This window comes from Pan paniscus, chromosome 3, assembly GCF_029289425.2.
Source record: "Pan paniscus chromosome 3, NHGRI_mPanPan1-v2.0_pri, whole genome shotgun sequence".
NCBI classification, from domain to species: domain Eukaryota; kingdom Metazoa; phylum Chordata; class Mammalia; order Primates; family Hominidae; genus Pan; species Pan paniscus.
Window position 1 is genome coordinate 53,343,940 of NC_073252.2, and position 16,933 is coordinate 53,360,872.

Consider the following 16,933-nt stretch of genomic DNA (forward strand, 5'->3'; position numbering starts at 1 on the left):
GCTTTTTCATGTCTAGTCTTTTGCTATTACAAATAATGCTGCAATGAATAACCATGTCCACATAGTGTTTTCTATGTATGTTGAAATGTCTGCAGAAATTCTTAAAAGTGGAGTTGCTGGCTCAAAGGGTAAATGCACTTGCAATTTTGATAATTACTGCTAAATTGCCCCCTTTCACATTTTAAAAAGGAAATAAACTCAATATGAACAATTAAATGTCACTGTAGAAATAATTCGGGGGGAGGCCGGGCGTGGTGACTCAGGCCTGTAATCTCAGCACTTTGGGAGGCCGAGGTGGGTGGACCACGAGGTCAGGAGTTCAAGACCAGCCTGACCAACATGGTGAAACCCCATCTCTAGTAAAAATACAAAAATTAGCGGGGTGTGGTGGTGCGTGCCTGTAATCCTAGCTACTCAGAAGGCTGAGGCAGGACAATCGCTTGACTCCGGGAGGCGAGGTTGCAATGAGCTGAGATTGCACCACTGCACTCCAGCCTGGGCAACAGAACGAGACTCTACCTCAAAAAAAAAAAAAAAAAAAAAGAAAGAATTCAGGGAGAGATTATATCTTCTTTAGTATAGAATAATAGATGATGCATATTTGAACAACATCCCTTTTTAGGCATTTCCTGTTTATAGGAAAATGATAGGCCCCAAATACTAATGATAAAAACATATAGCAATGGAAAACTGGGACCAAGTCAAAAAACACTGAGCTGCACTCATAACATTGTTTCATTCATAGATCCAGATGGTGTTTAGATGTTTATAATATGTTCACAGGAGACAGAAAAGGTCTGAAGCATTTTTAAAAGATTTGAAACAAACAAGAATCTTTCAAAACACAAAAAAAGGTGGCCATTGTCCTTCAACACTCTACTAGCAAAGACATTATTTTTGAGAACTCCTTTAGCCCTCAACAGCATCCCTAACCCCTTGTTTCTTTTCTTTTCTTTTTTTTTTTTTTGTTTTTGAGACAGAGTCTCGCTCTGTCGCCAAGGCTGGAGTGCAATGGTGCGATCTCGGCTCACTGCAACCTCTGCCTCCCGGGTTCAAGCGATTCTCCTGCCTCAGCCTCCTGAGTAGCTGGGATTACAGGTGTGCACCACCATGCCCAGCTAATTTTTGTATTTATAGTAGAGATGGGGTTTCACCATGTTGGTCAGGCTGGTCTTGAACTCCTGACCTCGTGATCTGCCTGCCTTGGCCTTCCAAAGTGCTGGGATTACAGGCCTGAACCACTGCACCCGGCCAACTCCTTGTTTCTATAACTACTTCCAGGCTCCTCAAGACTATCCCTCAGACCTTTTGGATTCACAAAAAAAAAAAAAAAAAAAAAAAAAAACCTAAAAAACACTTTTCCAAGGCTTTTCATAATTCCCTCATTAATATCTGTGTCTTTAAAAAGTGGTTCAGTAGGTAGAAAGGTATGCATTAGGTAATACCATCTCATAGCAACACACAGTCCCTTCTGGAAAGAAAAGTTGTTTTTAAATGTCACATCCTGATAATATGTCCTGGGGACTTTTGGTTTTGACAGCTGAAGCACCAGTAAGTGTGAAGTCTGCTAATGTGCAGTCATAACACTGTAACACCAAAACTGGCATAAAAGATACAGCCCCTTTTCTCGTATCCTACTTTACCCCATTCTACCATGCCTGTCCCAATATCCCCTTCACTACTAGTTATCTCCTCCCCATCCTCTTAAATTTTATTGATTACTGCATGAAAACACTACTATAAAAGAGAGGGACTAGCAACAGGGGTGAGTGTTTTTCATTCAATTGCCGGGGGGTAACAAATTGAAATGTTTTTTTCCCCAATATTCCCCTCTTTATATCCCCTTTGTCAGCAATGACACACACAGAGAATCAGAATATTCAACTGTCCTTCCTACATGTCAACATCTGCATAAAAATCAAGCAGAATTTGATGCAAACATTGTAATATCTATGATGTGTAATAGCATTCATCTTTGCCTTTTATTAACTTACAAACTCAATTACAAAAGAATAGCACAGCATAAATAGAATAGCACAACTTCTAATTACCAATAAATAATTTCTGTTTCTCAACTCTCATTTGGAACTGGGCATTTTATTTGTTGGAGGAAAGAAGGATGGTTTCTACCAATTTCTCCAGATATCAGATATTATGATTTTAGAATTTTCTTCCATACTGTTTCTCTGTGCCATAGCATATGTTGCTAAAACTTAGGAGAAATCACTTCCATGGTGGTGTGTTATTTTCCACAGACAGGCACATGCAAACACCCCCAAGACTGTCATGGATCTCAGAGAGGCTCAGATAGCTGCAGAGGGCTAGAAATGTTGTGTGTGCCCCTGACTTACTATAGCTTTTTAGGGAGAAGATGTCTGGGAGCTTTCCCAGAGGACTTCTGCTGGCAGACAAATGAGGAGCAGCTCAGCAGGGTGCAGTAAAAGGTGCAGAGCTTCTCCCCTCTATCCAGCAGATGGTGAGGCTGAGTGCCCGGAGAAGGCTACCCCTAAGCAGGAAACCTTCCTCCTTAATGAGAAACCCATAAAAGATTGCCTTTGAGAGTTTAAAGGAGTCCAAATACCAACCAACATATTTCAAAATTAAGCTAATTTTTATACAAGGCCAAGAATAAATTAAATTGCACTCCTCAAAACAAATGAAGAAAGGGTTGTGTTTTTTGCATTTGTGTGTGTGAGGCAGAAGCCTTACCTTTTGGTGGTGATTTATTCTAAACACCACTCCATTAAACAAAAACAAATCCCTCCCAAACCTCTAACACCAAACAAACTGAATTCTCTTTTGGAGTAAGTCTGATGCCTTGTGTTATATTTTTCACTTCTCTATTTCACTGTCTTCCTCTTCATTTAAAGGAAAAGGCCATAAGTAAGAAATTAGAGGCAATAAGAAAACAAAGGAAAAGACAGAAGACATTAATTTTAGTGAAAAATGTTAAATAATGCTCAAAAGAATCTATATTTTCAACTCAGACTGGCAAAGAAACTTCATTAAAATAAAGTTTCCAAATGTTACTGGAACTGAAATAAAAAGAATAGTGAAGGTTTTAAGGCAGAGCAGCTGAAAATGTAAAAGACTTTAACACTTGCTCCAGCTCAATTCCTACCTACCAATATTTCCACAAGAAATTTTACAATAGAGAAGAGTTTAACTACCACCGCTCAAACAGAAGCTGACACTTTGGGAGAATAAAAATCAAAAGAACGTTCTCTCTTACTCACTTTCAGATGAAAGAATGCCAAATAAAACTGGAAAAACCAGCCCTGTAATCTCTCTATATATAGATGAGCAAATTTGATAATATAAGCAGTTCATGTTGTCTTTTTTATCTTTTACATGGTGTAATAATAAAATGAATGCCTGTAATAATAAAATAAATACTCAAATCAGCTAGAGAGCTAGAACATTACCACGACTGTTGCATCCACCTGTTTTTTTCCATGTCCTATTTTAAGTAAAGGCATCTCTAGAAGCAAGCGCTGGCATTTAGCATAATTCTGGAGGAAAATTTCAAATCAAGATTATATATGGATAAAAGTTGAATTTGAATTATAAGAGAATATAATGAAGTATTTAAATCTTCAATTGTGATGGAGTTAAATAACGTACAATTGGCAATCTCAATCAATACTTCTTTTCATATATGACTATAATCTCAAAGTTGAATAAGAAGACTATACCTTTTCTTTGAAATTTAGAATATACACATGGGTTCCTTTTGTCTTCTTTTTTTAAAAAATAGACTTAAAAAAAAATTTTTAGAGCAGTTTTAGGTTCACATCAAAGCTGAGTGGAAGGTACAGAGATTTCCTTGCCCATACCCCTGCCCCACACATGCATGCTGGACAGGGCCAAGGAAAGAATCTTTGTGCCTGAGGATATCTGAATAAAAAACCTTCAAAACTGAAAGGCAAGGAGAAAAAAAGACAGAAAATTCCAGAACAGAATATCCAAGAACTGAGAGACAACTACAAAAGGTGTAACATAGACGTAATGGAAATACCAGAATGAAAAGAAAGAGGGAAAGGAAGAAAAGAAATTCTTGAAACAATAATGACTGAGAATCTCCCCAGATTAATGTCAGACACCAAACCACAGATCCAGGAAGCTCCAAGAACATGAAGCAAGATAAATACCAGAAAAACTACACCTAGGTATGTCAGTTTCAAACTACAGAAAACCAAAGATAAAGCCAAACAGCCTGAAAGAAGCCAGATGGGAAAAACACCTCACCTATAGGGGAGCAAAGATGAGAATTACATCTGACTTCTCCTCAGAAACCATGCAAGAAAGAAGAGAGTGGAGTAAAAGATTGAAAGTGTTGAAAGGAAAAACAAACAAACAAAAAACACCAACATAGATTCTGGATCCTGTGAAATTATTCTTCAAAAGTGTTGAAAGAAGTAAAGTCTTTCTCAGGTAAACAAAAATTGAGGGAATTTGTTGCCAATAGACTTGCCTTGCAAGAAATATTAAAAGTTCTTTAGAGAAAAGGAAAATGATATAGATCAGAAACTTAGATCTGTGTAAAAAAAGGAAGTGCATCAGAGAAGGAATAAGTGAAAGTCAAATAAAATAAAAACTTCCCTTTCTTTATACAAATGTTGGCAATGAGAATAGAGAACTTGGCTACTAGTACATAGGTATATAACCATTCCCATAAGAAACAGCAATGGTTACTCTGAAATTCCCCAGGGAAATGAGGAAGCAAAATCGTGAAGTACACAGCACAAAGCACTTGTTAATTTGAATGGGATAAAAAGCCAGTCAAGATACACACATCATAAAAAATAGGGCGACTGTATTTATACATAGGAGAATGAGAATTCCCGAACAGAAATATTAATACTACACCAAATCATGTGAGATATTCAAATAATGAGAATATTCATAACAATTTAGAGAAACAGGTTTAAACCTAACAGGCAGTTGGTTATTTTTCTTTATAAACAGATATAGCACAATATCAAAAAGACAGCTGTTAAAGGCTTGTCATTGGTGGATCCTGCAATGAAAGATTCTGAATCGCATTCTAACACAATACTGAACTTACCTTGTGGCAAATAGAAACATCCCAGATAGCAACCCTCTGGCCAATTGGATGTCATATTCAGGCATGGAATAAAAAGCCATTCTGCCCTGCTACTGCTCTTTCTGCTCCCCACAGCGTGGTAAAAGCCTCACAAGTACTACATGTGCCTCCAGTTGGACGGCCTGAATCGCCTTGAACTTGCCCAGCTCAGCGCAAGTGGGAGGGACTCTCAATGCCAGTCCCCTCTGTAAATTGGCCAATTAAAATTCAATTCCTGCTCTGTAAGAGGGAAGAAGAGAAGGTGACCCTTAATGACTCCCTGAGAAGAGCTGGCATCTTGAACAATAGCCTATAGCTTAGAAATGCTGGAATTCTATTTTTGTGGGCAAGAGGAGGAGGGAAGCAAGGAAAATCATCTGATGATAGAATGCATCAAACTGAAATCAGGAAGTCTCCTTAAATGATCTTCTCTGCTAAACACATGCCCTCCTCCATATGCAAAAATGCCACTGTCTACAAAAGTGCTAGTTGCTTTAAGCCTCCCATAGTTAGGGAGTCGACTGAAGCAGTGGTTCTATAACAACATCTCACCACATCTTCCTAAGACGTACTGTCATGAAAACACTAAGTCAGCAGCACAGGGACAGAACTCACTGCCAAGGGACAGCACCGCAGAACTAACCTTGCTGTTCAATTGAGAATGAATTAGAGGAGTCAGATTCTGAGCTTCTATTATCCATTCATCTTGATTTACTTTATGAAGCATGGTGATCCGAGATCCCCATATAAGGGTAAATGCTTAATAATTACATCATACTATTTTTATAATGACTTGTGGGAGAAGGTGAGGAAGGAATGAGAAGCTTATGGAGAAAAGCATCGGCTTGGAAAATCTTCAGTTTCAAGCTAGAACATTTTGTCTCCTTTACCGACTCATTACCCTAGCCCAAGGCTTGATAGATTTTAGAGAGAAGTTTCTGCCAAGATAAGTTAGATCATAAGAATTCCTATTGATAGATAAGAGAGAATGCAGGGATCTAAGCGGGAAAGGAAGGGTGGGATTGGATCTGTGAGAATATTAAGCCCTGGACCACTAAAAGTGTCTCTCTCTGTTTAACTTGGTTGTTTCACTGGCTCCTATATATACCTGGGAAATGAGCTTCTGGCTTTTCTTTTTTCTTATAGATAAGTGAGAAGATCCTTCCTGGCTATTTTCTCCACAATGAAGGAGCTATAAATATATATATACCTGTTACTCATGGACTTGGAACTAGCTCATGAGGTGACCACAGCACTTTCCAATTCCAAAATCAGTATAGGCCTCTGTGACATGTCACAAATTAGAACTGCTCCATGCCCACCATCAACCTCCCACTTCAACATTTATAAGACTCCTAAGAAGATGATAGCACATCATGGTCTGCAGTCTTTTGTGTAAGGACAAGGCATCACTACCTCATCCTTTTCCACATTTCCAAACAGGACTTAGACCAGAGCCAGCTCAAAAGAGCTCTCGATGGCCAAAACTAGATCCATTTGAACAACAAAATAAATAACAGTAGTACTGAATTATAACCCACACGATAAAATAAATATGAAAGAGTCCTTACTGACATGAATGAATAATGAATAAATAAGTAGAGGAGAGAAATAGGCTTTTTAAAAAAGAATTCTAATTAATAAATGTAGAAAAAATGAAAGAAATAAAGAATCAAATTTAGAACATTATAGTAATAGTTGTCACAGGCAACACTGATAGATGCCAAGATCAGTGAAGAAAGTTTGAGGAGAAACAGGATATTTCCATAGCCTGAAAATTATCTTTCCAAGGTTATTTATTAATTACAAAGGGACAAATAGTAACTTTAAAATAGAAAAACCCGGCGGACTTCACCATAACCAAGTAATCAAGGTTAATCATCACCAGTAATGAGACATATTGACATCATGTAACCCTTACATGAGACAGAAGAAAACAACATCACTTCTGTGGTATTGTCAAAAGCCATCACCTCAACGTAACCATGAGAACACATCAGACACACCCAAATAGTAAGCATTCTACAAAATATCTGCCCAGAGCTCTTCAAAAGTGTCAAGGTCACAAAAGCCAAGGAAAGACTGAGGAAATATCACAGATCAGAGGAGGCTAAGGGAACACAATGTGGGATCCTAGAACAGAAACAGGACATTAATGGGAAAGAATGGTGAGATCTGAGTAAAGTTTATAGTTTATATAAAGTTAAGTCTGTTAGCTAATAGTATTACACCAGCGCTGATTTCTTAGTTTTGATATTTGTACTACGGTTATAAAGGGTGTTAACACTAGAGAAAGCTGGGTGACAGGTATACAGGAAATCTCTGTACTATTTTTACAACTTTTCTGTGAGTCTACAATGATTTCAAAACAAAAAAGTAAAAAGCAAAACAAACAGGATGTAGGATCTGAGCGTAACTAGATGAGAATGACTCTGATTTCCTAGGTTAGTCCCATATCAGTAACAGTTGGGTTGCAGAGAGACTTCTTGGGGGACAGGAAAATTAGGAGGTACACTAACATAGGGCTTACAATTTACAGTCATGTGCCACATAATGACATTTCAGCCAACAATGGAGTGCACATTATGACGGTGGTTCCATAAGATTATAATGGAGCTGAAAAATTCCTATCGCCTGGTGAAGCTGTAGCCATCACTCACGTGGTTTTGATGCTGGCATAAACCTACTGCACTTGCCAGTCCTCTAAAAGTACAGTACATACAATCATGTACAGTACATAATACTTTATAATAAATGTGTGTTACTGGCTTATGTATTTACTATATTATACTTTTAATCATTATTTTATTCTGTATTCCCACTTATTAAAAAAAGAAGCTAACTGTGAAATAGCCTCAGGCAGGTTCTACAGGAGGTGTTCCTGAATAAGGCAGTGTTATCCAGGAGAGTTCAGCTCCATGCACTGCCCCTGCAGACCTTCCAGAGGGACAAGACATAAAGGTAGAAGCCAGTGGTATTGATGATCCTGCTCTGTTTGGCCTAGGCTAGAGTGTGTGTTTGTGTCTCAGTTTTTAACAAAAATGTTTAAAAGAAAAAAAAATTCAATGAAAAAAAGCTTTTAGGATAAGGATATAAAAAAGAAAATATTTGTATAGCTATACAATGTGTCTGTGTTCTAAACTAAGTGTTAATACAAAAGAGTCAAATATTTTTAAAAGTTTAAAAGTTTATAAAGTTACAGTAAGCTAACGTTAATTATAGAAGAAAAAATTTTTAATAAATTTGGCGTAGCCTCAGTGTACAGTAAAGCAGTGCACAGTACCGGCCTTCACGTTCACTCACCACTCACTCGCTGACTCTCCCAGAGCAACTGCCATTCCTGCAGGCTCCCTTCATGGTGAGTGCCCTATGTAGGTGTATCCTTTTTATCTTTTACACTGTATTTTTGTCTGTTTAGACAAGCAAATCCTTACCATTGTGTGACAATTGCCTACAGAATTCAGTACAGCAACATGCTGTCCAGGTTCATAGTCTAAGAGCTACACCATAGTCTAGGCTATACCAAATGGCCCAGGTGTGTAGGTCACACCATCTAGGTTTGTGTAAGTGCACTCTAGTATGTTCAGCAACAATAAAATCGCCTAATGACACATTGCTCAGAATGTATCCCTGTCATTAAGCAATACGTGACTGTATTTGTAGAGATATGACACATACATGTAAAATTCTTAGTGTATGAAGAGTAAAAATTCCAGCCAAGAGCAGGAGTGATGTCTGCACCATCTAGCTCATGACTTTTTACAAAGGAAATTGCTTGTCGCTTATGTTCTCCATACAGACATAGCGCCATCGGCCAGCTTTGACCACACTGATGAGAACAATCCCAGCTTGTTATAAAGATGATTTATTTATGTTTAAGATAGTAAGTAGATATACATTTGTTTGTTCCACTCAACTTTCAGGGATTGTTTTATAAAATATTTTAATTGTTTCTAGCTCAAACCCAGGTCTATGTGATTCTACTGCTGATATTCTTAACCCCCAGTCAGTTTCTGTGATTCCTGCCTTCCCTGTCCTAATGGCCCTGCAGATATCCCCAAGTGCCTCATACCAGCAACTCAGCAGTCACTCTTTAGTTTTTCTCTCCTTTATCCTACCCTCATCTGCTATTTATTCTGCCTCCCTAAATTTATCTCAAATCTGTCTCATCTCTTGTCCCATCACCATTGATTTAGTTCAGGTCTTGATCATTTTCTTTCCAGGCTGGAGCAGAAACTCCCTAACTACTACTTTCTGGCCTTGAGCTTTGGCACTGACATTAGATTAGCCTATCGGGCCCTGTGGACACCTCCTTGTTAAAGAGAAAATTTTGATTCTCTATATTTTAAAGATCCTAGCAGGCTAAAGGAAAGAGTGATAACCTCGGAGCTTCTGCTTCTTAGGATGTCTCTGGGAGCAACCTTGCTGGCTGGATCTCTTGAGTCAGAGGTCTTGGCGAATCTCACCCTGTTCTTGGCCTGACTCTCAGACACCAGCCAGTTGGCCTCCCTAGACCTTTGGTATGTTTAAACTTCTTTTAAATCTTTTTTTTTTTTCCAAATGAAATCTAACAAAGAACCTTAAACACCCCAATACAAGTGTTGTTTTATTATATAACATTAAGAAATTCTTTTATGTATATTTCTGTATTATTGAACATGGATAGTCTAAAGATGCCAATATGGATTTGCATAAATCCAAATTATATTGTTTGTTTGAAGCTCTGTCTCCCAGGCTAGAGCGCAGTGACTCAATCATGGCTCACTGTAGCCTCGACCTCCCAGGTTCAAGCAATCCTCCTACCTCAGCCTCCAGAGTACTTGGGACCACAGGTGTGTGCCAGTATGCCCAGCTAATTTTTATATTTTTTGTAGAGACAGGGTTTTGCCATTTTGCCCAGGCTGGTCTTGAATCTCTGGGCTTACAGGCATGAGCCACTGAGCCAAGCCTACTTATTTATAATGCAAGTCGACATGTCTATATGAAAGAACTTCCCAAACTGAAATCAAGATAATTGGTTACTATGATAACATTTGTTGCACTCATGACATAGTAGGCACAGCCCTAGTGCTTGACATGTATCGGCTCTTTCAGTCCTTTCAGCATCCCTAGGAGGCGGATCAGTTATTAAACTTATTTTACAGTTGGAAGTAGAGAGAGCTTCTATAACAAGCCTGAGGGTCTATGGTAAGTGGCAGAATCTAGGCTTGAATTTTAGGTAGTCTGACATTGCACAAACCCCATCTTACTCCCCGTATCATACTACCATTCATGATATCATACAGACTTTTGTGATAATGATGAGAATGATGAGGATAATTATATTCACACAGCATTATACCACCACCTAACATTTATTTTTTGTTCTCTCTGAGTGGGCTGTGTGCTGAGTGCTTTGAATACCATATCTCGTTGAATCCTACAGTTGTCCTATGAAGTAGGCACTGTTGTGCTGATGCTGAGGCATTGGTGTAGAGGCTGAATTTGAATCCACTGCCTCCTAGCTGAATGCTATTCTACAAGAGCAAACCTCACAGGGCTGGTGTGAGAATTTAATGAGATAGCCCGTGCAAAGCCAGGACACCTAGCACATGGGAAGCACTCAGGTTCATTCACTCTCAAAATCTGACCCACATGGGTAAGTAGCTACAAATCTTTGTTAGGCTTACATTGGAATCTTGGGACATTCCTCCGAGAAATTTTAAATGAAGATTAGTTCAAAGATGAATTGGTCTTGCTGTACAATTTGGCACACCGATCATTTCCAAGGTATAAAACATAAGTGTATCACTTTTGATGTTTTAAATTGTAGTTTTACAAATAATTATAAATGTATTTTTGAAATGATATTTGAATCAAACTATCTGTGGGACCCTGGAATGACCTCCCAGGAACTTTACAGTTCTTTAGAACCTTGTGCGTAAACTACCATTAATAAGATCAGTATCCTTCTAAACTCTGAGCTTCTATCTCGCCTCCTTGTTCTGCCTCTTACCTCTCTCTCAACAGCCTGTATCCTGACCATCCTTGCCCCCAACTCCTCTCCCAGCAGCTGAGTGGCTTTTTGGACTGAGTTCTTTTTCTGAACTGCCAGCACCAACTTCCGTGCGTCTTACCTGTGCTTCAGCCGAAGTTTAACCCCTCCTGACCACGCTGCTTTCCTGTGCTGGCGGCCAGAGGTGAGGTGTTCTGGGCTGACGAAGTTAGAGGCACTAGTATCTGCATGGCCTGGGTCTGTGCACACATCTCTGTCAACAATGGGAAAAGAAGAAGCTGAGCATGATGGTGTTCATGGACAGGAGCACAAATGAATCTTAAAAACCGAAAAAGCACATGAAAACGAACCCTGGAGCCAGAGCAAAGCAGCACAGCTAAGTGCAGGGTTCTAAGCCTGCACCTAACAAAGTTCTCTGCCCTACGAAGGCGAATCCACTACTGAGTGTCGTGTCTTCCTTTTTTATCCATGTTCCTGTGAAGCAATAAAGCATTATTTCCCAATCTCAGAAAACCCAGATTTTCTAAGCAAAAAGGAAGAAAGTTATATTAACTGTTATAAAGACAAACTCCCCTGTAATTTGGTTTTGGTAATAAGGGAAAAACTGGATTCACTGAAGCAAACTGTCAAACGAGGTGGTTTGAAACCAAGCCTCTGCCACCTCGCTTCTCAAGTTCTCTTTAAGGAGCGGGATCTCCAAGTGTAACAGGCCTTGCTCTGTTCAGTGGGTGGCAGCTCAGAAGCACATGCCAACTCTTGAGCTTGAGCTATTTCAGATTGTTTAGATTCCACTGCACTGGGAGGCAAGCCTTTTGTGTGTCCATTTAAATCCACCCTCCCACCCCCAGTCCCTAACACCATTCCCATAACTCTCTTCCTCCATACTCCCAGGGAGTCAGAGAAAAATTTTAAGCCCTACATGGCCAATGTGTTCCGCCATGGGAACAGGAACATTTCTTCTCCTTAGGACAGTGACAGGTCATGAATTTCTAAGCATCCTGACTGTGCTCTTGATGTCTCATCAGACTGTCCCCTGCACCAGGCTTTGAAGTTTTGTCATCATCTCTGTTTGTGGGGAACCAGTGGTTTATTTTCAATTTTGTCTTCAAGGATTTTTCTAAGCCTCTGAGATCTGACTGGTGGGCCCATAAACAGAATCTGGAGAAGGTACAAATGAGGCCGTGCCTCCTCTGCACAGGCCATGGCTGAGACGGGAAGGGATTACTGAACAGCTGTTAAGAATAAGCCCCGTCCATCTGGCCTTCTATTTCCTGGAACACAGAACGGAAGTGAAAGAGCTTTCTTTCCTAAATCCTAAGGCAAATGAAAGGATCTCTTTTTATTCTACAGCATGGGGGAGATGGCCAGGAGGCCAACAGGGAGTTTCCATTTCTAAGCTCCTTAGTTATATCTAAGTACCACCACCTCCTTCTGTACATTACTTTTCTCACCGAATTTAGGATTCTTGACTTTGGATATATTCAATACAGTGCTAGACTTGAAGTTTGAAAATTGGTTGAGGTTATGTCAATAATGAACTGAATAAATTGGTCAAGTAAATTCTGAGTCTCAGGCTCCTCATCCATGGTAAAGTGAAACCATGAGGCAGTGTACCATGGTTTTAGGAGCATGACTCTGGAGTCTGAGTCCTGGCTCTACCCACTGAGCAGCTCTGTGACTTTGTCTTCTCTGTACCTCAGTTCTGTCATCTATATAATGCATGCATAGGAACAATCGGTGACTAGAAAGTAGATTGAAAGATACCTCGCCATCCAATACCTGACTGTAAAGATTATATGAGTGTAAACAGCACACTCCAAGACCACCCATTGGTACAACCAGGGGAGGGACTTTTCCTTTTCAGGACCCCTTTAGACCCTAACTTTGTTTGTTGGGGGAAAACAATCAAGACCAGGCCTGAGCTTTCATAAAACCTTTGTAGTACTTAATAACTTCCTAATTTTTTGTGTAAACCAAAGTTTTCGACTCCATCTTTTTTTTTGCACAATGTCTTCGGCACCAGAGACTGAGCTCTTTTCTCTTTCCTTTCCACTTCTCCTTCCTGGGAGATGCCTAGAGACAGAGGTCTAGGAGTGGTGACTGTCACAGTGAAGGGCTGGCAGGAAGAGCAGGCAGACCAGAAAGAGATGGAAGCATGAGGAACATAAAATCATTCCATCGATTTAAGCATTTTCAATGCATGATTCCTTTCTACCCTAGAAAAGCAGAGACCAGCACCCCAGCACTGCCCCCAAAACCATGTTGTCCTACTACTTGTCACCTCTAGAGGACTAGCTGAAATTAGCAACTGGGTGTGAGAATCCTGAAACCCATTTTGATTCTTGTTAATTGCAACCTCCAGGCTAATCTTTGCCCCTCCTAATCTTCACCCTCCTGCCCTGGATGGGTTGGCTCTGGATGCCAGAAAGAGCCTGGGCACCTGGGTGAGCTGTCTGGATGTACCACACAAACTAGAAATCAGGCTGGAGACAGTGCTAGAATCACCAGCACACCAAGCACACCTTTCCTCCCTTCAACTCTTTCTGGAATAATCTGGGCAACAAACACACATTTTAAAAATTCATTATATTAAAAAAAAAGAAAAAAAACCCATAGTGAACCGAGGTGGAAAATAGTCCTGGCATGAGTGTTGGGAAGCCTGTCATCCCAAAAACCAGGGCCCTGGAATTGTTTCTTTGCCCTTCCTTCCTTCTGCCTTACCTGTACATTGAATAACTTACCTGTACATTGAACACCTTACCTGTACATTGAACTCATGCTGTCTCTAGAATGCACATTTTCTTACCCACCTCAAGTTGCTACTTAGCCTCAAAACAGACTGCTATAGACAAAGTCTGCAATGTGCTTTGATCTTATCGGGGAATGGTGCCCCACTGGTGCGCCGATGGTTATACACGACTCAGGCAAATTATGCCAAGTCTTTCTTAAAAAAAAAAAGTGTGCTTTCCCATGTGCCAGATATTATTCCCACAACTTTTTTATGAAGGAGAGAATGAATGAGGGTTTAAGTCCCATTTTACAGACTGACAACCTGAGATACAGAGAAGTTATGTAAATTTGCTCAAACCACACATGGAATCATATTCCCTTCGGACTGTCAACCACTCACTCTCCTTCCTTTCAGTTTGGCAGGTTTCAAAAATGTTCAATTTATGCCACAGATTTTGTAGGCATTACAATTACTAACCCAGATTTGGTAGGGAATGGTGATGGTAGAGCCATTAACTAAACATATTACCAAATAAGCCCATTTTTACTTAAAAGATACTAAAAGGTACAATGTCTCACTTAAAGATAACCAACGATACATTGTAGAAGCCTGGAAATCAATGAATCCAGTTCAAGTGAAACATACTGGGATAAACTATACACTCTCCAGGCCTATTGGGCTACTTCCAGATCCCTAAAGGATCCTCTCCTGGCTTACCCACACTCATCCTTCAGGTTTCAATTTCGACATCATTTCCTCTGCTGGCTACCCAGAGGAACTGTGGAAGTCGGGGTGAGGTGGCCCCTTGTGTGCTAGCAGTGCAGCACACTGGCTGTAGATGTACACCTCAAAGTGCAATTCACACTGGCTGCTAGTTGCCTGCTTGCTGGTCCCTCTCTTCCACAGGTCAACAAAGATAAACCAGCTCAGCTTAGTGCCTGGAACAGAGAGTTGCTCAATAAATATTTGTTGAATGAATAAAGTACAGATGACCCTTGAACAACAGAAGTTTGAACTACGTGGGTCCTCTTATATGCAGATTTTTTTCAAACAACTGTATCCACCTCTCCTGTCTTCCCTTCCACCTCTTCGTCCATCTCTGCCACCCAAGACAGCAAGACCAACCCATCCTCTTACTCCTCCTCAGCCTAGTCAACATGAAGACAATGAGAATGAAGACCTTTGTGATGATCCACTGTTGATTAATGAATAGTAAACGTATTTTCTCTTCCTTATGATTTTCTTAGCATAATAACATTCTTTTCGGCCGGGCACAGTGGCTCACACCTGTAATCCCAGCACTTTGGGAGGCCGAGGTGGGTGGATCATGAGGTCAAGCGATCGAGACCAGCCTGGTCAACGTGGTGAAACCCCATCTCTACTAAAAATACAAAAATTAGCTGGGCGTGGTGGTACATGCCTGTAACCCCAGCCACTCGGGAGACTAAGGTAGGAGAATCACTTGAACCCGGGAAGTGGAGGTTGCAGTGAGCTGAGCTGGCGCTACTGCACTCCAGCTTGGCAACAGACGGAGACTCCGTCTCAAAAACAAACAAAAAACAAAACAAAACAAAACAAAAACCATTCTTTTCTCTAGCATACTTTGTTGAAAGAATACAGTACGTAATGCATATGACATACAAAATATGTTAATCAACACACAAAATATGTTAATCAACTGTAAGGCTTCCAGTCAACAGTAGGCTATTGGTAGTTAGGTTTTAGGGTAGTCAAGAGTTGTAAATGGATTTTTGACTCTAGGGAGTTAGCATCCCCAATCCCCCTGTGTTGTTCAAGGGTCGACTGTACTGCTAAATGTTCAACAGATCTGCAGCCTTTCTTTCCTCCTATATCCTTTTAACTCACAAGTTAACTTGTTGGCAAAACTAACAAGACATTTCTTGGAGCTGTTTTATGTTTATGTTTCTTGCTGTTCTCCAGTATCTATATCTCAATATTACCACTACGAGTGAAGAGCTAGGAATCAAAGCTGACCTGAGAAAGTTTAGCAGAGGCTAAAAAAATATACTGTAGTATGATCTTTCTTCTTCCAGACAGTTAAACAAGAAAGCCAGGCCAGCCACCCACATATTTCTTCTACTTCCCATGATGAGGACATTCATATTTGCTCTGCCTGCCACCCAATATTCATAACTCCAGAATATATACTGACTGCTTTCTTATTTGTTTTTTGTTTTGTTTCGTTTTTGAGACAGGGTCTTGCTCTGTCACCCAGGCTGGAGTGCAGTGGCACAATCTTGGCTCACTGCAGCCTCGACCTCCCAGGCTCAAGTGATCCTCCCACCTCAGCCTCCCAAGTATCTGGGATCACAGGCATGCACCACCATGTCAGGCTGATTTTTAATGTTTTGTTGTTGTTGTTGTTTGTAGAGATGGAGTCTCACTACATTGCCTGAGCTGGTCTTAAACTCCTGGGCTCAAGTGATCCACCCACCTTGGCCTCCCAAAGTGTTGGGATTACAGGCATGAGTCACCATGCCCAACCTATTTGGTATTTTAATAGTACCCATTAACTGCTTTCTGAACTGAGTTTCAGCCAATACAAAAGAAAGGGTTCCAGATCATTCCGTTCCTTAGGGCTCTCTTGAACACTGTACAAATTAGGGAAGGCTGGGGAAACTGGAGTAAAAGACACGGAACTGAGCCATTAGGCATGGTCTCTCCAGGTCCCTTTGCTTCCTGGTTTCTATTGAGTTTGCATTTTTCTATTTTATCCTTAAAGGGGAGGGTGAGATGGAGGAACCGTGTCTCCTTGGCATGGTCTGTTACAACCTTAGGGAAGTGCTTGGTTTTGTCTGTTAGAATCAGCCATTTCCTCCTTTTTTGTTATGTTTCATCCAGGAGGGAATGCTTCCTCACTGGCCTCCCCCTTCCACTTCTGTCCCCTCCAATCCAGTGTCTACCCAGCAGCCTTTCAAAAAATGTAAATGGATGATGTCATTCCCTAATGAAATCCTGTAGCTTCCCTATGCATTTTGGATAAAATCCAGGTTCCCCTACTTGGCCTGCGAGGTCTCTGGTGACGTGGCTCCTGCCCCTCCTTCAACCTTTCCCCTTACTGCATTCTGACCTCACTGGCCTTCCTTAGGTTCCCCAAACT

The 16,933-nt window shown here is 40.4% G+C and overlaps 1 protein-coding gene across 3 annotated transcripts in view; it reads right to left on the reverse strand.

Annotated features, from left to right (window-relative positions):
* Window positions 1-16,933, reverse strand: part of SHROOM3 (shroom family member 3) — a 358,512-nt gene that overhangs the window by 58,376 nt on the left and 283,203 nt on the right. For 2 of the 3 annotated variants that reach the window (XM_063603551.1, XM_008957687.5), the window contains one exon: window positions 11,203-11,334. In XM_063603551.1, coding sequence (XP_063459621.1) covers window positions 11,203-11,334 — 132 coding nt within the window. Of the gene's footprint in view, window positions 1-5,068; window positions 5,224-11,202; window positions 11,335-16,933 lie in introns of those variants that run through there. The other variant, XM_034958620.3, reaches the window with a different exon arrangement.